At 46.5% G+C, this 20,000-nt stretch overlaps 1 protein-coding gene across 3 annotated transcripts in view; it reads right to left on the reverse strand.

Moving 5' to 3' along the window:
* LOC139371461 (poly(rC)-binding protein 2-like) overlaps window positions 1-20,000 on the reverse strand; it is a 156,787-nt gene that overhangs the window by 22,657 nt on the left and 114,130 nt on the right. For all 3 annotated transcript variants that reach the window (XM_071111890.1, XM_071111888.1, XM_071111889.1), the window contains 6 exons: window positions 18,856-18,987; window positions 16,029-16,157; window positions 15,233-15,307; window positions 13,477-13,548; window positions 4,259-4,300; window positions 3,854-3,968 (listed from right to left, as the gene is read on the reverse strand). In XM_071111890.1, the coding sequence (XP_070967991.1) occupies window positions 3,854-3,968; window positions 4,259-4,300; window positions 13,477-13,548; window positions 15,233-15,307; window positions 16,029-16,157; window positions 18,856-18,987 (565 nt within the window). The remainder of the gene's footprint in view (window positions 1-3,853; window positions 3,969-4,258; window positions 4,301-13,476; window positions 13,549-15,232; window positions 15,308-16,028; window positions 16,158-18,855; window positions 18,988-20,000) is intronic.

Consider the following 20,000-nt stretch of genomic DNA (forward strand, 5'->3'; position numbering starts at 1 on the left):
CCTGTCTCTACTCTCCTGTCTCTACTCTACCGTCTCTCCTGTCTCTACTCTCCTGTCTCTACTCTCCTGTCTCTACTCTCCTGTCTCTACTCTACCGTCTCTCTTGTCTCTACTCTCCTGTCTCTACTCTCCTGTCTCTACTCTCCTGTCTCTACTCTACCGTCTCTCTTGTCTCTACTCTCCTGTCTCTACTCTCCTGTCTTTACTCTCCTGTCTTTACTCTCCTGTCTCTACTCTCCTGTCTCTACTCTCCTGTCTCTACTCTCCTGTCTCTACTCTCCTGTCTCTACTCTCCTGTCTTTACTCTACCGTCTCTCCTGTCTCTACTCTCCTGTCTCTACTCTCCTGTCTCTACTCTCCTGTCTCTACTCTACCGTCTCTCCTGTCTCTACTCTCCTGTCTCTACTCTCCTGTCTCTACTCTACCGTCTCTCTTGTCTCTACTCTCCTGTCTCTACTCTCCTGTCTCTACTCTCCTGTCTCTACTCTACCGTCTCTCTTGTCTCTACTCTCCTGTCTCTACTCTCCTGTCTTTACTCTCCTGTCTTTACTCTCCTGTCTCTTCTCTCCTGTCTCTACTCTCCTGTCTCTACTCTCCTGTCTCTACTCTCCTGTCTCTACTCTCCTGTCTTTACTCTACCGTCTCTCTTGTCTCTACTCTCCTGTCTCTACTCTACCGTCTCTCAGGTCTCTACTCTCCTGTCTCTACTCTCCTGTCTCTACTCTCCTGTCTCTACTCTATTGTTTCTACTCTACTGTCTCTACTCTACTGTCTCTCCTGTCTCTACTCTCCTGTCTTTACTCTCCTTTCTCTCCTCTCCTCTTTCTTTCTCTCCCGCTTCCTCTCCATCTCCCTCTGCATCCTCTCCTCTTTCCTTTCTCTCTTCTCTGTATCTCTCCATCTCCCTCTGCCTCCTCTCCTTTTTCTTCTCTCTCTCCTCTGTATCTCTCCATCTCCCTCTGCCTCCTCTCCTCTTCTCTCTCTCCTCTGTATCTCTCCATCTCCCTCTGCCTCCTCTCCTCTTCTTTCTCTTCTCTGTATCTCTCCATCTCCCTCTGCCTCCTCTCCTCTTCTCTCCTCTTCTCTGTATCTCTCCATCTCCCTCTGCCTCCTCTCCTCTTCTCTCTCTTCTCTGTATCTCTCCATCTCCCTCTGCCTCCTCTCCTCTCCTCTCCATCTCTCCATCTCTCCATCTCCCTCTGCCTCCTCTCCTCTTTATTCTCTCTCTTCTCTGTATCTCTCCATATCCCTCTGCCTCCTCTCCTCTTCTCTCTCTCCTCTGTATCTCTCCATCTCCCTCTGCCTCCTCTCCTCTTCTCTCTCTCCTCTGTATCTCTCCATCTCCCTCTGCCTCCTCTCCTCTTCTCTCTCTCCTCTGTATCTCTCCATCTACCTCTGCCTCCTCTCCTCTTCTCTCTCTCCTCTGTATCTCTCCATCTCCCCTCCTTTTCTCTCATCACGTCTCCTCTCATGATTATTTCCTCTGCATCTCTCCTCTCCTCTCTCCTTTTCTCTCTAACCCTGCTTTATCAGCAGACAGAATAAGCTATCATTGTGTTCCTATTATGCATTTGAAAGCTTGTGAAGAATTGCAATAATGCATTTACAGCACGTAAATAAACCCCATTATGAATTTAAAGTCTGAGCCAGCAGACTACACAACAAGCTACTGTTTAGCCTTCTGTTGAGCCAGCAGACTACACAACAAGCTACTGGTTTAGTCTTCTGTTGAGACAGCAGACTACACAACAAGCTACTGGTTTAGCCTTCTGTTGAGCCAGCAGACTACACAACAAGCTACTGTTTAGCCTTCTGTTGAGACAGCAGACTACACAACAAGCTACTGTTTAGCCTTCTGTTGAGTCAGCAGACTACACAACAAGCTACTGTTTAGCCTTCTGTTGAGCCAGCAGACTACACAACAAGCTACTGGTTTAGCCTTCTGTTGAGTCAGCAGACTAAACAACAAGCTACTGGTTTAGCCTTCTGTTGAGCAAGCAGACTACACAACAAGCTACTGGTTTAGCCTTCTGTTGAGTCAGCAGACTACACAACAAGCTACTGTTTAGCCTTCTGTTGAGTCAGCAGACTACACAACAAGCTACTGTAGCCTTCTGTTGAGCCAGCAGACTACACAACAAGCTACTGGTTTAGTCTTCTGTTGAGACAGCAGACTACACAACAAGCTACTGTTTAGCCTTCTGTTGAGCCAGCAGACTACACAACAAGCTACTGGTTTAGCCTTCTGTTGAGTCAGCAGACTACACAACAAGCTACTGTTTAGCCTTCTGTTGAGTCAGCAGACTACACAACAAGCTACTGGTTTAGCCTTCTGTTGAGTCAGCAGACTACACAACAAGCTACTGTTTAGCCTTCTGTTGAGTCAGCAGACTACACAACAAGCTACTGTAGCCTTCTGTTGAGTCAGCAGACTACACAACAAGCTACTGTTTAGCCTTCTGTTGAGTCAGCAGACTACACAACAAAGCTACTGGTTTAGCCTTCTGTTGAGCAAGCAGACTACACAACAAGCTACTGGTTTAGCATTCTGTTGAGCCAGCAGACTACACAACAAGCTACTGTTTAGCCTTCTGTTGAGTCAGCAGACTACACAACAAGCTACTGTTTAGCCTTCTGTTGAGTCAGCAGACTACACAACAAGCTACTGGTTTAGCCTTCTGTTGAGTCAGCAGACTACACAACAAGCTACTGGTTTAGCCTTCTGTTGAGTCAGCAGACTAAACAACAAGCTACTGGTTTAGCCTTCTGTTGAGTCAGCAGACTACACAACAAGCTACTGGTTTAGCCTTCTGTTGAGTCAGCAGACTACACAACAAGCTACTGGTTTAGCCTTCTGTTGAGTCAGCAGACTACACAACAAGCTACTGTTTAGCCTTCTGTTGAGTCAGCAGACTACACAACAAGCTACTGGTTTAGCCTTCTGTTGAGCAAGCAGACTACACAACAAGCTACTGTTTAGCCTTCTGTTGAGTCAGCAGACTACACAACAAGCTACTGGTTTAGCCTTCTGTTGAGCAAGCAGACTACACAACAAGCTACTGTTTAGCCTTCTGTTGAGTTAGCAGACTACACAACAAGCTACTGTTTAGCCTTCTGTTGAGTCAGCAGACTACACAACAAGCTACTGTTTAGCCTTCTGTTGAGTCAGCAGACTACACAACAAGCTACTGTTTAGCCTTCTGTTGAGTCAGCAGACTACACAACAAGCTACTGTTTAGCCTTCTGTTGAGTTAGCAGACTATACAACAAGCTACCGTTTAGCCTTCTGTTGAGTCAGCAGACTACACAACAAGCTACTGTTTAGCCTTCTGTTGAGTCAGCAGACTACACAACAAGCTACTGTTTAGCCTTCTGTTAAGTTAGCAGACTACACAACAAGCTACTCTTTAGCCTTCTGTTGTGCCAGCAGACTACACAACAAGCTACTGTTTAGCCTTCTGTTGAGTTAGCAGACTACACAACAAGCTACTGGTTTAGCATTCTGTTGAGCCAGCAGACTACACAACAAAGCTACTGGTTTAGCCTTCTGTTGAGTCAGCAGACTACACAACAAGCTACTGGTTTAGCCTTCTGTTGAGCCAGCAGACTACACAACAAGCTACTGGTTTAGCCTTCTGTTGAGTCAGCAGACTACACAACAAGCTACTGTTTAGCCTTCTGTTGAGACAGCAGATTACATAACTATTCATTTCAATAGATCTTTGTTGTGCCTCCACAGTGCTGACTGACTGATTCATACGCTCATGAATCATCAGTACATTTGTATATTATGATGAGGCATGTCTGAATGGAGATCATCTGACGAAGAGCAGGGATAGCTCCCCATACGTACCAGGCATGACAGAGTTGGCTTGCTGCTGGCTCATCTGGGCGGCCAGGCCTTGCTGCTGGCTCATCTGGGCGGCCAGGCCTTGCTGTTGCATCGACAACTGGTGAAGCTTGGCCAACTGACTCACAGACAGGAGGGAGACAGACAGGCGGGGGGGCGGGCGGAGAGAGAGACAAGAGGACAGATGGGGTAGGTTTTACAGTCAGACAGACAGACAGACAGACAGACAGACAGACAGACGGGCAAAGAGAGAGACAGAGTGACACAGAGACAGATGGTTTGGGTAAAAACAGAAGAAATCACTCTCAGCAGTCATGAATACGATACAGAATTAACCTTGACTAGGAAAACCTTTTAGAGTTAATTTCCTAATTTCAGCATATTTCACAGCGTGATTACTGTCCATACCTCTGAATGTGGAATGCCATATTGATTCTGTACAGCGTACATCTGAAAGGAGGAAGAACAAATAATGTTTCAGTAAAAATAAAATCAACTTCCACTGTCGCCATTATGGTTTTCTTCGCCAGATGTAGTGCCATTGAGTTTAAAACAAAATAGAAGCTATTTTGAGGGGATACGTTGGTAGCCTCTCAGAGAGGTTTAGAAATAACACATAATCCAACTATCAGCATCAAAGACAACGGTTCAATGACACGCTGCTGAGGGAGAGAGAGAGAGAACGGGTGTGTGTGTGTGTGTGTGTGTGTGTGTGTGTGTGTGTGTGTGTGTGTGTGTGTGTGTGTGTGTGTGTGTGTGTGTGTGTGTGTGTGTGTGTGTGTGTGTGTCCGCGTTCGTTGTTCTCACCAGCCTCCTTATATAAAGACTTATATCAGGATTTTAACCACTTTTGCGGCAGAAACCCTAGCAGGTCTGACTGTCGAGATTACACCCAATGCAGGAACGTAGAGTTGATGCAGCGGTCTGCTGTTCACGCTAATAGGAGGAAGTGGTTTTATGTACCAGGAAGTAAGGATGGTCATAGCATTATATGGTCATGACACGATTATGACCTGTCATTATATGGCGATGACACGATTATAACCTGTCATTATTTGCTCATAACACCTTATGACACCATTATAACCTGTCATTATATGGCCATAACACCTTATGACACGATTATAACCTGTTATTATATGGCGATGACACGATTATAACCTGTAATAAGAGAAATACACTTAATGACACTGTCACAGAAGCATTATGACCACACTGTGTCACTTTACTTGGACTAAGAAAAATTACACTTAATGACACTGTGAAGGAACACTGACCCAGAACAAAGAAATACCGTAGTAACAGCCCTATCTATCAGGTTCCTTCTGGTTGCTCAGAACACAGAGCACAGAACACAGAACATAGAAATACCGTAGTAACAGCCCTATCTATCAGGTTCCTTCCGGTTGCTCAGAACACAGAACACAGAGCACAGAACACAGAACATAGAAATACCGTAGTAACAGCCCTATCTATCAGGTTCCTTCCGGTTGCTCAGAACACAGAACACAGAACACGGAACATAGAAATACCGTAGTAACAGCCCTATCTATCAGGTTCCTTCTGGTTGCTCAGAACACAGAACACAGAGCACAGAACACGGAACATAGAAATACCGTAGTAACAGCCCTATCTATCAGGTTCCTTCCGGTTGCTCAGAACACAGAACACAGAGCACAGAACACGGAACATAGAAATACCGTAGTAACAGCCCTATCTATCAGGTTCCATCCGGTTGCTCAGAACACAGAACACAGAACACAGAACCACCTAACAGGTCTGACTGTCGAGATTACACCCAATGCAGGAACGTAGTGTTGACCATAACCACCTAACACTGTTACCCCAACCTTCCCCCTCTCTTCTCCCCTACCATAACCACTTAACACTGTTACCCCAACCTTCCCCCTCTCCCCTACCATAACCACTTAACACTGTTATCCCAACCTTTCCCCTCTCCTCTCCCCTACCATAACCACTTAACACTGTTATCCCAACCTTCCCCCTCTCCCCTACCATAACCACTTAACACTGTTATCCCAACTTTCCCCCTCTCCTCTCCCCTACCATAACCACCTAACACTGTTACCCCAACCTTCCCCCTCTCCCCTACCATAACCACTTAACACTGTTATCCCAACCTTCCCCCTCTCCCCTACCATAACCACCTAACACTGTTACCCCAACCTTCCCCCTCTCCCCTACCATAACCACTTAACTCTGTTACCCCACCCTTCCCCCTCTCCCCTACCATAACCACTTAACACTGTTACCCCAACTTTCCCCCTCTCCTCTCCCCTACCATAACCACTTAACACTGTTACCCCAACCTTCCCCCTCTCCCCTACCATAACCACTTCACACTGTTACCCCAACCTTCCCCCTCTCCCCTACCATAACCAATTCACACTGTTACCCCAACCTTCCCCCTCTCCCCTACCATAACCACTTAACAATGTTACCCCAACCTTCCCCCTCTCCCCTACCACAACCACTTAACCCTATGTTACCCCAACCTTCCCCCTCTCCCCTACCATAACCACTTAACAATGTTACCCCAACCTTCCCCCTCTCCCCTACCATAACCACTTAACACTGTTACCCCAACCGTCCCCCTCTCCTCTCCCCTACCATTACCACTTAACACTGTTACCCCAACCTTCCCCCTCTCCCCTACCATAACCACTTCACACTGTTATCCCAACCTTCCCCCTCTCCTTTACCATAACCACTTAACAATGTTACCCCAACCTTCCCCCTCTCCCCTACCATAACCACCTAACACTGTTACCCCAACCTTCCCCCTCTCCCCTACCATAACCACTTAACACTGTTACCCCAACCTTCCCCCTCTCCCCTACCATAACCACTTAACACTGTTATCCCAACCTTCCCCCTCTCCCCTACCATAACCACTTAACTCTGTTACCCCAACCTTCCCCCTCTCCTCTCCTCTCCCCTACCATTACCACTTAACACTGTTACCCCAACCTTCCCCCTCTCCCCTACCATAACCACTTCACACTGTTATCCCAACCTTCCCCCTCTCCCCTACCATAACCACTTAACACTGTTACCCCAACCTTCCCCCTCTCCCCTACCATAACCACTTAACAATGTTACCCCAACCGTCCCCCTCTCCTCTCCCCTACCATTACCACTTAACACTGTTACCCCAACCTTCCCCCTCTCCCCTACCATAACCACTTCACACTGTTATCCCAACCTTCCCCCTCTCCTTTACCATAACCACTTAACAATGTTACCCCAACCTTCCCCCTCTCCCCTACCATAACCACCTAACACTGTTACCCCAACCTTCCCCCTCTCCCCTACCATAACCACTTAACACTGTTACCCCAACCTTCCCCCTCTCCCCTACCATAACCACTTAACACTGTTATCCCAACCTTCCCCCTCTCCCCTACCATAACCACTTAACACTGTTACCCCAACCTCCCCCCTCTCCTCTCCCCTACCATAACCACTTAACACTGTTACCCCAACCTCCCCCCTCTCCCCTCTCTTCGGTTTTCTGTTTGACATTTTTTAGATCTGATAGGGAAGTTGAGAGGTTAGATATAGTGTTTATGTTTTCTACTGCCAGGTTTACACCTTCACTATTACAGTGGAACATTTTGTCCAGGAAGTTGTCTAGAAGGGACTGTAATTTGTTGTTGCCTAATAGGTTTCTGTTAGGTTTCCACACTACTTTCCTTCCATCTATAGCATTTCTTAATGTTACTCAGTACCTTTGGCTTCGATGCCTCATGATTGAGCAAAGCTCTGTTCAAGTAGACTGTGATTTTGCTGTTGTCTGACAAGGGTGACAGTGGGCTGACGGTGAACGCTCTGAGAGACTCTGGGTTGAGGTGAGTGATAATGGCTGGGCCTTAGCAGAGGAACTGGTGATACGTTATCATTGACACCCCACACACACTCTTGGCTGGCTGGGTGACAGAAGTAGTAGCTTTGGGTTTCACCCAGTGATCACTTACAATGGCTTGGTGACAAGACTACCGCAGTGTCTTCAAGGGGCTTTATTGGCACGGGAAACACATGTTAACGCTGCCAAAGCAAGTGAAGTAGATAATATACCAAAGTGAAATAAACAATAAAAATGAACAGTAAACATTACACTCACAGAAGTTCCAAAATAATAATCTCTCCTCTGTCTCTGTCTCTCTCTCCTCTGTCTCTGTCTCTCTCTCTCTCCCTTCTCTCTGTCTCTCTCTCCTCTGTCTCTTTCTCTTTCTCTCCCCCTTCTCTCTGGCTCTCTCTCCTCTGTCTCTGGCTCTCTCTCCCTTCTCTCTGTCTCTGTCTCTGTCTCTCTCTCCTCTGTCTCTGTCTCTCTCTCTCCCTTCTCTCTGTCTCTCTCTCCTCTGTCTCTGTCTCTCTCTATCTCCCTTCTCTCTGTCTCTCTCTCCTCTGTCTCTTTCTCTTTCTCTCCCCCTTCTCTCTGGCTCTCTCTCCTCTGTCTCTGGCTCTCTCTCTCCCCCTTCTCTCCTGGCTCTCTCTCCTCTGTCTTTCTCTCTCCCCCTTCTCTCTGGCTCTCTCTCCTCTGTCTCTTTCTCTCTCTCTCCCCCCTCTCTCTGGCTCTCTTGCTGGCTCTCTCTCTCGTCTCTCTCTCTCTCCCTCTAGTCTGTCCCTCCCTCACTGGCTCTCTCTCTCGCTGGCTCTCGCTCGTCTCTCTCTCTCCCTCCCTCTCACTCTGGCTCTCTCAATTTTTCAATTCAATTTAAGGGCTTTATTGGCATGGGAAACATATGTTAACATTGCCAAAGCTAGTGAAGTAGATAATACTCTCTCTACCCCCCCCCCCCTCCCACCCCCTACTCTCTGGCTCTCTCATCTCTCTCTCTACCCCCCCCCCCCCCTCTCTCGTCTACCCTTCTCTCTCCCTCTCAGGATCTCTCTCGCTCATCTCGCTCTGGCTCTCTCTCTCTCTACCCCCCCTCTCTCCCTATCTGTCTCTCTCTCTCTCTCTACCCCCCCTCTCTCCCTGTCTGTCTTTCTCTCTCTCTACCCCCCATCTCTCCCTATCTGTCTCTCTCTCTCTACCCCCTCTCTCCCCCTATCTGTCTCTCTCTCTCTCTACCCCCCCCTCTCTCTGTCTCTCTCTCTACCCCCCCTCTCTCCCTATCTCTCTCTCTCCATGTCTACTCTCTGTCACACCATCCCTGTTTAGCTCCACAGTGATAATGCTAGCAGCAGACAACAGAGGACACTGGGGTTGTTAATATACTCTGGGACAACAAGGGAGACTTGGCCTGGTTCTAGTTTGTGTGTGCGTCGTGTGTGTGTGTGTGTGTGTGTGTGCGTGTGTGCGTGCGTGCGTGCGTGCGTGCGTGTGTGTGTTCAGTTCAAGAGCAAGTTGTATTGTCAATTGCACAAGTACAGTGAAATGAGCAGTAATAAAAATCAAACTAGTACAGTTTAGCTATAATAGTATAACTAATAAAACTATGAATAATAAAGAACAAGAAATAAGAGAGGAAGCTATCAACAGGGTCAGTTCTATAAACAGGGTGAGTTCTATAAACAGGGTCAGTTCTATAAACAGGGTCAGTTCTATATCCAGGGTCAGTTCTATCAACAGGGTCAGTTCTATAAACAGGGTGAGTTCTATCAACAGGGTCAGTTCTATAAACAGGGTGAGTTCTATCAACAGGGTCAGTTCTATAAACAGGGTGAGTTCTATCAACAGGGCCAGTTCTATAAACAGGGTGAGTTCTATCAACAGGGTCAGTTCTATAAACAGGGTCAGTTCTATCAACAGGGCCAGTTCTATAAACAGGGTGAGTTCTATCAACAGGGCCAGTTCTATAAACAGGGTGAGTTCTATCAACAGGGCCAGTTCTATAAACAGGGTGAGTTCTATCAACAGGGCCAGTTCTATAAACAGGGTCAGTTCTATAAACAGGGTCAATTCTATCAACAGGGTCTGTTCTATAAACAGGGTGAGTTCTATCAACAGGGTCAGTTCTATCAACAGGGTGAGTTCTATCAACAGGGTCAGTTCTATCAACAGGGTCAGTTCTATCAACAGGGTGAGTTCTATCAACAGGGTCAGTTCTATGTCCAGGGTCAGTTCTATATCCAGGGTCAGTTCTATAAACAGGGTCAGTTCTTTATCCAGGGGCAGTTCTATAAACAGGGTCAGTTCTTTATCCAGGGTTAGTTCTATATCCAGGGTCAGTTCTATATCCAGGGTCAGTTCTATATCCAGGGTCAGTTCTATCAACAGTGTCAGTTCTATATCCAGGGTCAGTTCTATATCCAGGGTCAGTTCTATGTCCAGGGTCAGTTCTATGTCCAGGATCAGTTCTATATCCAGGGTCAGTTCTATATCCAGGGTCAGTTCTATATCCGGGGTCAGTTCTATACCAGGGTCAGTTCTATATCCAGGGTCAGTTATATCAACAGGGTCAGTTCTATGTCCAGGGTCAGTTCTATGTCCAGGGTCAGTTCTATATCCAGGGTCTGTTCTATTAACAGGGTCAGTTCTATATCCAGGGTCAGTTCTATTAACAGGGTCAGTTCTATAAACAGGGTCAGTTCTATATCCAGGGTCAGTTCTATATCCAGGGTCAGTTCTATTAACAGGGTCAGTTCTATAAACAGGGTCAGTTCTATATCCAGGGTCAGTTCTATATCCAGGGTCAGTTCTATTAACAGGGTCAGTTCTATAAACAGGGTCAGTTCTATATCCAGGGTCAGTTCTATATCCAGGGTCAGTTCTATATCCAGGGTCAATTCTATTAACAGGGTCAGTTCTATAAACAGGGTCAGTTCTATATCCAGGGTCAGTTCTATATCCAGGGTCAGTTCTATAAACAGGGTCAGTTCTATATCCAGGGTCAGTTCTATCAACAGGGTCAGTTCTATATCCAGGGTCAGTTCTATATCCAGCGTCTGTTCATCTCTCTCTGTCTCTCTCTCTCTCAAATCAAATCAAATCCATTTTATTTATAAAGCCCTTCGTACATCAGCTGATATCTCAAAGTGCTGTACAGAAACCCAGCCTAAAGCCCCAAACAGCAAGCAATGCAGGTGTAGAAGCACGGTGGTCAGTTCTATAAACAGGGTGAGTTCTATCAACAGGGCCAGTTCTATAAACAGGGTGAGTTCTATCAACAGGGTCAGTTCTATAAACAGGGTCAGTTCTATCAACAGGGCCAGTTCTATAAACAGGGTGAGTTCTATCAACAGGGCCAGTTCTATAAACAGGGTGAGTTCTATCAACAGGGCCAGTTCTATAAACAGGGTGAGTTCTATCAACAGGGCCAGTTCTATAAACAGGGTCTGTTCTATAAACAGGGTCAGTTCTTTCTACAGGGTCTGTTCTATAAACAGGGTCTGTTCTATATCCAGGGTCTGTTCTATATCCAGGGTCAGTTCTATATCCAGGGTCAGATCTATATCCAGGGTCAGTTCTATATCCAGGGTCAGTTCTATATCCAGGGTCAGTTCTATAAACAGGGTCTGTTCTATAAACAGGGTCAGTTCTTTCTACAGGGTCAGTTCTATATCCAGGGTCAGTTCTATAAACAGGGTCAGTTCTCTCCATATATTTATTTCCCTCCTATTCTCACCCCAACACTACAAGGTGTCTGACTGACTGTCTACCTGCTCCAAGGAGAATGACTGTCTTCCTGCTCCAAGGTGACTGACTGTCTACCTGCTCCAAGGAGACTGACTGTCTACCTGCTCCAAGGTGACTGACTGTCTACCCACTCCTACCTGCTCCAAGGTGACTGACTGTCTACCTGATCCTACCTGCTCCAAGGAGACTGACTGTCTATCTGTTCCAAGGTGACTGACTGTCTACCTGCTCCAAGGAGACTGACTGTCTACCTGCTCCAAGGTGACTGACTGTCTACCTGCTCCTACCTGCTCCAAGGTGACTGACTGTCTACCTGATCCTACCTGCTCCAAGGAGACTGACTGTCTATCTGTTCCAAGGTGACTGACTGTCTACCTGCTCCAAGGAGACTGACTGTCTACCTGCTCCAAGGTGACTGACTGTCTACCTGCTCCAAGGTGACTGACTGTCTACCCGCTCCTACCTGCTCCAAGGTGTATATAGAGACGTTATACTGCAGTAGTCATGGACAGGACTTTTCCAGGTGCTCAAAGTGAGTAACTGCACATGTCAGTGTATGTATTTCTACGGCCACACAGTGGTGTGTGATGTTCACTACAGAAACACAGAGAGGATATCTCTACCCCACTCTTTAGTCAGTCAGCCAGTCAGCCAGTCAGCCAGCCAGTCAGCCAGTCAGCCAGTCAGCCAACCAGCCAGCCAGTCAGTCAGCCAGCCAGTCAGCCAGCCAGCCAGCCAGTCAGCCAGTCAGTCAGTCAGCCAGCCAGTCAGCCAGCCAGTCAGCCAGTCAGCCAGCCAGTCAGCCAGTCAGCCAGCCAGTCAGCCAGCCAGCCAGCCAGCCAGGCAGTCAGTCAGCAAGCCAGTCAGCCAGTCAGCCTGTCAGCCAGTCAGCCAGCCAGCCAGTCAGCCAGCCAGCCAGTCAGCCAGCCAGCCAGCCAGTCAGCCAGTCAGCCAGTCAGCCAGCCAGTCAGCCAGTCAGCCAGCCAGCCAGTCAGCCAGCCAGCCAGCCAGCCAGTCAGCTAGCCAGTCAGCCAGTCAGCTAGCCAGTCAGCCAGTCAGCCAGCCAGCCAACCAGCCAGCCAGTCAGCCAGCCAGTCAGCCAGCCAGTCAGCCAGTCAGCCAGCCAGCCAGTCTGCCAGCCAGTCAGCCAGCCAGCCAGTCAGCCAGTCAGCCAGTCAGCCAACCAGCCAGCCAGTCAGCCAGCCAGCCAGTCAGCCAGTCAGCCAGCCAGCCAGCCAGCCAGCCAGCCAGTCAGCCAGCCAGCCAGCCAGCCAGTCAGCCATTCAGCCAGCCAGCCAGTCAGCCAGCCAGCCAGCCAGCCAGTCAGCCAGCCAGCCAGTCAGCCAGCCAGCCAGCCAGCCAGCCAGCCAGCCAGTCAGTCAGCAAGCCAGTCAGCCAGCCAGCCTGTCAGCCAGTCAGCCAGCCAGCCAGCCAGCCAGTCAGTCAGTCAGGGCTGGCAGGTAGCCAACCAGTCAGCCAACCAGCCAACCAGCCAGCCAGTCATCCAGCCAGTCAACCAGTCAGCCAGCCAGTCAGCCAGCCAGCCAGCCAGTCAGCCAGCCAGCCAGTCAGCCAGTCAGTCAGCCAGTCAGCCAGCCAGCCAGTCAGTCAGCCAGCCAGCCAACAAGCCAGCCAGTCAGTCAGCCAGCAAGCCAGTCAGTCAGCCAGTCAGCCAGTCAGCCAGCCAGCCAGCCAGCCAGCCAGCCAGCCAGCCAGCAAGCCAATCAGCCAGTCAGCCAGCAAGTCAGCCTGTCAGCCAGTCAGCCAGTCAGCCAGCCAGTCGGCCAGTCAGTCAGTCAGTCAGTGCTGGCAGGTAGCCTAGTGGTTAGAGCGTAGAATCCCCGAACTGACAAGGTAAAAATCTGTCGTTCTGCCCCTGAACAAGACAGTTAACCCACTGTTCCTAGGCCGTCATTGTAAATAAGAATGTGTTCTTAACTGATTTGCCAGGTTAAATAAAGGTAAAATAAAAAAATAAATTGAAAAATCAGCTCATCGTCATCATCATCATCATACTCACTTGTTGTAAATCCAGCCCTCCCTGGGACACATGGAAGAGAGGATGTGATCCGTACTCAGATGTCTCAAACACCTTCAAGCACAGAGACAGACAGACAGACCAGGGGTCAGAGTTGGTACAGTCCAAACTGTAGGATGTTACAGACATCAACAACCTGCCCCTGCACCCCCCCCCCCCCCCCTATATAACTAAGTAAAGAGGCCAAGGGTCAGGGGTAGTAAATGTACTAAACAACCCAACTCAAGGTACGCTGTCCAGTGTCCCCTACAGTATCATTCTCATCCTCTTTCCTCATCAACGTCGGAGATTTAACATCAAATACATCAATGTTTGGCAGGAACATTTATCTGATCTTAAAAATATCATTTGTGTGATTCCATTACTACATTGATATAGGGAATCACAGTCGCGAGCATCAACGAAGGTTTATGTCCCAAATAGCACCCTATTCCCTATCTAGTGCACTACTTTCAACAAGGGCCCATAGGAATCTGGCCAAAAGTAGTGCACTATGTAGGGAATAGGGTGCCATTTGGGATGGGAGTGCATATCCACTTCAATGTATTTTCTGCTCTGGAATTGCAGCTCTTGAACCCAGGCAGAAAATGATGAATATTCATGAAGATCATTGATCTTGATATTATTGTATGCTGCACGCAACCGTGTCTACGTGCTTGTGTGTGTGTGTGTGTGTGTGTGTGTGTGTGTGTGTGTGTGTGTGTGTGTGTGTGTGTGTGTGTGTGTGTGTGTGTGTGGGGGGGGGGGGGAGTATGAGATAAGAGTGGGTTTGGCCTGGTTATTGTAAATAAGAATATGTTCCTGACTGACTTGCCTCGTTAAATAAAGGTTAAATTAAAAAATGTAAAAATTCCAGTGAATGAATACAGATATTTGAAATACTTGGGTTTAGGACTCTTCTTCTTCATGATGCTCTCTGCGCTTTTAACGGACCTCTGAGACCTCTGAGACTATCACAGTGCAGGTGCATTTATACGGAGACTTGATTACACACAGGTGGATTGTATTTATCGTCATTAGTCATTTAGGGTCAACATTGGATCATTCAGAGATCCTCACTGAACTTCTGGAGAGAGTTTGCTGCACTGAAAGTAAAGGGGCTGAATCATTTTGCACGCCCAATTTTTTCAGTTTTTGGATTTGTTAAAAAAGTTTGAAAATATCCAATAAATGTCGTTCCACTTCATGATTGTGTCCCACTTGTTGTTGATTCTTCACAAAAAAATACAGTTTTATATCTTTATGTTTGAAGCCTGAAATGTGGCAAAAGGTCGCAAAGTTCAAGGGGGCCGAATACTTTCGCAAGGCACTGTATATACAATCAATATTGCAACCTGGTGTGGAGACCCGAGAAGTTCAGCTGGATATTGTGAGTTGATCCCCCCGGGGTATAAAAATACAACATCCCTAGAATATTAGAAGAAAATCTCCATTCAGGTCAATGATGTCATAATGAGTGGACTGGCGGACATTTTGAGTGCCCCCCCCCCCCCCCTTGTGTAGGTCTGATTCTCTCACCTGTCACTGTATGTGATGTTAAGGTTGATGTGACGCTATGCTTTTCTACGTTGTGTTATGTTACGGGGTTTCTCGTGTGTGTGTGTGTGTGTGTGTGTGTGTGTGTGTGTGTATGTGTGTGTGTGTGTGTGTGTGTGTGTGTGTGTGTGTGTGTGTGTGTGTGTGTGTGTGTGTGTGTGTGTGTGTGTGTGTGTGTGTGTGTGTGTGTGTGTGTCCTCACCTGGTTCCCGGCGATCATGACTGTTCCTGGGGAGGGGCCGGGTCGATACGGAATAGTGGCTCCTTTCGGAGGTGACTAGATACAAGACGACCAACATTTTAAACAGTATTAAACTCAAGGTAGCTTTTAGTAAAACATTTAAAAAAGCACAAAATCAAATATAGTTGTGCAGCCTAAAAGGATAGATGAGTTGCAGAATGTGTTGGATTAAAGTGGAATAACTAAATCCTTTGATTTCTCTGTTTTAGCATTTAGCATTTAGCATTTATCCTCATAACTACTTAAGTTCTCTACTCGCTGTGGTAAGCTAGTTCTTAAGCCTTGCAGATAAGAGGTTAATACATTTTAAATATCGCATTACAGACAAACAGATAGACAAACAGACATGACATCAGAGGGCACCATCAGACTAACTATTGAAGTAGCCTACTCCTCGAAGTTTGCACTTGTGTTTAAACAACAACAACAACATATACATGAAGTGGCCAGTTTATTAGGTACACCGTCCCTTCTACAGACAGTGAGTCACGTGGCTGTGGCTTGTTATGTGAAGCAGGCAGACAGGCATCGAGGCATTCAGTTACTGTTCATTTGAACGTTAGAATGGGCCCAAAAATATATAGTTTTTTTTTGTTGTAAACAATAAACTACGGTCTTTAAATCAATTATGACCTTGCATCACTTACCATGGTAATGACGTGCTGCTGAAAACCACGAGACATACCGATAAAACAACACTGATATCTGCTAAACTTTCGGGATGAAGTGGTTGGGAACGCAGCCGAGTGTACAGTACCTCGAGAATGACAGTGCAGATGAGTTTAACACACTGGATGACGGCGTCTTGGGTTCCAGATATCGTCACTCCTCTCTCGGTGGAGTTGGGCAGAAGGTCCCCAGCTACTTGTACTTGTGCCCCGGTGGTCTGTTGAGTGAGAAATTACACAGGTCATTTATTCATCTGCTTTACAAGAGAAACTACACAGGTCATTTATTCATCTGCTTTACAAGAGAAACTACACAGGTCATTTATCTGCTTTACAAGAGAAACTACACAGGTCATTTATCTGCTTTACAAGAGAAACTACACAGGTCATTTATCTGCTTTACAAGAGAAACTACACAGGTCATTTATCTGCTTTACAAGAGAAACTACACAGGTCATTTATCTGCTTTACAAGAGAAACTACACAGGTCATTTATCTGCTTTACAAGAGAAATTACACAGGTCATTTATCTGCTTCACAAGAGAAACTACACAGGTCATTTATCTGCTTTACAAGAGAAACTACACAGGTCATTTATCTGCTTTACAAGAGAAACTACACAGGTCATTAATCTGCTTTACAAGAGAAATTACACAGGTCATTTATCTGCTTTACAAGAGAAACTACACAGGTCATTTATCTGCTTTACAAGAGAAACTACACAGGTCATTTATCTGCTTTACAAGAGAAACTACACAGGTCATTTATCTGCTTTACAAGAGAAATTACACAGGTCATTTATCTGCTTTACAAGAGAAAAACACATGGCAAGCTTAAACTTCTTATTGTTTACCTTTCAATTCTGTCTCATATTTAAATTGCAAATAGACACAGACACTTTCTCAACTGTCTAAAAACAATTCTCCCCTCAAGTTCAAATGTGTGTGTGGGGTTCAAATAGGGGTTCAAATAGGGGTTCAAATAGTGGTTCAAATAGGGGTTCAAATAGGGGTTCAAATAGGGGTTCAAATAGTGGTTCAAATAGTGGTTCAAATAGGGGTTCAAATAGTGGTTCAAATAGGGGTTCAAATAGGGGTTCAAATATGGGTTCAAATAGTGGTTCAAATATGGGTTCAAATAGTGGTTCAAATAGTGGTTCAAATAGGGGTTCAAATAGTGGTTCAAATAGTGGTTCAAATAGTGGTTCAAATAGTGGTTCAAATAGGGGTTCAAATAGTGGTTCAAATAGGGGTTCAAATAGTGGTTCAAATAGGGGTTCAAATAGTGGTTCAAATAGTGGTTCAAATATGGGTTCAAATATGGGTTCAAATATGGGTTTATTTCCCTTTTGCAGGTATTAAAAGTCACATCATGTTTTGCTGGAGATTTCTGTGTATTATGTACACATGTATAGTGATTTATTTTGATTTATTTAACCTTTATTTAATCTTTATTTAACTAGACAAGTCAGTTAAGAACACACTCTTATTTACAATGACAGCCTGTGGGCCAATTGTGCGCCGCCCTGTGGGACTGCCAATCAGGTCCTCCATCCGTTCCTATCCTAAACAGAACATCTATTAAAACGTGCTGAGTGGTAAGATCAGGAAAAAACGGTTTAGTCATATGTACTGAAGTACTACAAGTAGGATAAAAACAGTTGTCAGGTTCCTCCTTGGCTCTTCTCATCCAGCTCTGATCTGAAATAACTGACCAGGTGAAAGCCAGCCTAATGGGGCGGCAGATAGCCTAGCGGTTAGAGGAGGCAGATAGCCTAGTGGTTAGAGGAGGCAGATAGCCTAGTGGTTAGAGGAGGCAGATAGCCTAATGGGGCGGCAGATAGCCTATTGGTTAAAGGAGGCAGATAGCCTAGTGGTTAGAGGAGGCAGATAGCCTAATGGGGCGGCAGATAGCCTAGTGGTTAGAGGAGGCAGGTAGCCTAGTGGTTAGAGGAGGCAGGTAGTCTAGTGGTTAGAGGAGGCAGGTAGCCTAGTGGTTAGAGGAGGCAGGTAGCCTAGTGGTTAGAGGAGGCAGGTAGCCTAGTGGTTAGAGGAGGCAGGTAGCCTAGTGGTTAGAGGAGGCAGGTAGCCTAGTGGTTAGAGGAGGCAGGTAGTCTAGTGGTTAGAGGAGGCAGGTAGTCTAGTGGTTAGAGGAGGCAGGTAGTCTAGTGGTTAGAGGAGGCATTTAGCCTAGTGGTTAGAGGAGGCAGATAGCCTAGTGTTTAGAGGAGGCAGATAGTCTAGTGGTTAGAGGAGGCAGATAGCCTAGTGGTTAGAAGAGGCAGATAGCCTAGTGTTTAGAGGAGGCAGATAGTCTAGTGGTTAGAGGAGGCAGATAGCCTAGTGGTTAGAGGAGGCAGATAGCCTAGTGTTTAGAGGAGGCAATAGTCTAGTGGTTAAAGCGTAAAGAGGCCAGTAACCGGGAAGATTGCTGGATTGAATCCCCGAGCTGACGAGGTAAAAAAAATCTGTTGTTCTGAGCAAGGCTGTTAATCCACTGTTTCCCAGGTGCCGTGGATGTCGATTATTAAGGCAGCCCCCCCACCCCCCCCACCCACCTCCCTGATTCAGATGGGTTGGGGGTTAAATGCAGAAGACACATTTCAGTTGAATACATTCAGTTGGACAACCTTTCCCCTTTCCTGATGAGCTTCCACCATATTGTTTTCATCTGTCAAATGGGAAAGATCCACCTGTCATTAATCTGACACACAGATGCAATAATAAACTGTATCACATGAATCAGACTTTGAACTTTGAACTCTGCCCTCTCCTCACCTGCTTTCCTTTACTGTACTGTACTGAAAGAACTGACAGCGAGCCACCATATTGTTTTCCCAGGTCAAGTCTTTTCCAATCGGTGCAGATGAAGGGGAGGAGACTATGCTAGAGGAAAGATGTTGAGAGAAACACTCACCTCTCTGATCTCCTTGATCTTGGAGCCGCCCTTCCCGATGAGAGAGCCACATTGGCTGGCAGGAATGACCAATCGTAGGGTGACGGGAGGCTTGCTGGTGACCGTGCCATTGGCTACCAGAGTTGAAAGGTCCTAGAGAGAACAAAGCTGATTGGTTGTAGAAGGCTTTTAGTAAAGCTTTTTAAAGCTTTTAGTAATTTAGCAGAGTGACTTGTTCTTAGTGTATTCAACTAAGGTAGTTAAAAAGAACCACATAAGCACAGTGACCCTACAACCAGGGGTTTAGTAAGGATACATGGGTAAATGCTGGTCAAGATGAGGGTTAGTAATGTAAATGTTTTATTTATTTTTATTTAACCTTTATTTAACCAGGTTGAGAACAAGTTCTCATTTGCAACTGCGTCCTGGCCAAGATAAAGCGTAGCAATTCGACACATACAACAACACAGAGTTACACATGGAATAATATACCATTCCTATACTCGTATAAACACCACCTGTAACATTTGCACGTCAACTGTTCTGGATCCTGCCAGTCAAGAGGAAGAAAGGCTGATGGAACAGAACTGTGCCAACCTCTGGTCTGTTGTCTTCCTCTATCCATTCCTATGTAGATCCCAGACAATATTTACACTGCTGGTCAAATCTATTCACTTTTCAGAAACACCATTCTCTTTCTCTTAAGAGGGTGACTTGTGGATGAGGTTTTTCCTGGTCATGTGACCTGAACAATGAAAACTGTTGGGCTTGTATTCATAAGCCCCACATCATCACATTTGTATTATTTAACCAGGCAAAGCAGTTAAGAACAAATTCTTATTTACACAATGAGGAACAGGAACAGTGGCTTAACTACCTTGTTCAGGGGCAGAACAACAGAGCTCAGGGATTCAATCTAGCAACCTTTCGGTAACTGGCCTCAACGCTCTAACCACTAGGTTACCTACCTCTAACCACTAGGCTACCTGCCTCTAACCACTAGGCTACCTGCCTCTAACCACTAGGCTACCTGCCGCTACCTGCCTCTAACCACTAGGCTACCTCTAACCACTAGGCTACCTGCCTCTCTAACCACTAGGCTACCTGCCTCTAACCACTAGGCTACCTGCCTCTAACCACTAGGCTACCTGCCTCTAACCACTAGG

This window comes from Oncorhynchus clarkii, chromosome 17 (assembly GCF_045791955.1).
Source record: "Oncorhynchus clarkii lewisi isolate Uvic-CL-2024 chromosome 17, UVic_Ocla_1.0, whole genome shotgun sequence".
Taxonomy (NCBI): domain Eukaryota; kingdom Metazoa; phylum Chordata; class Actinopteri; order Salmoniformes; family Salmonidae; genus Oncorhynchus; species Oncorhynchus clarkii.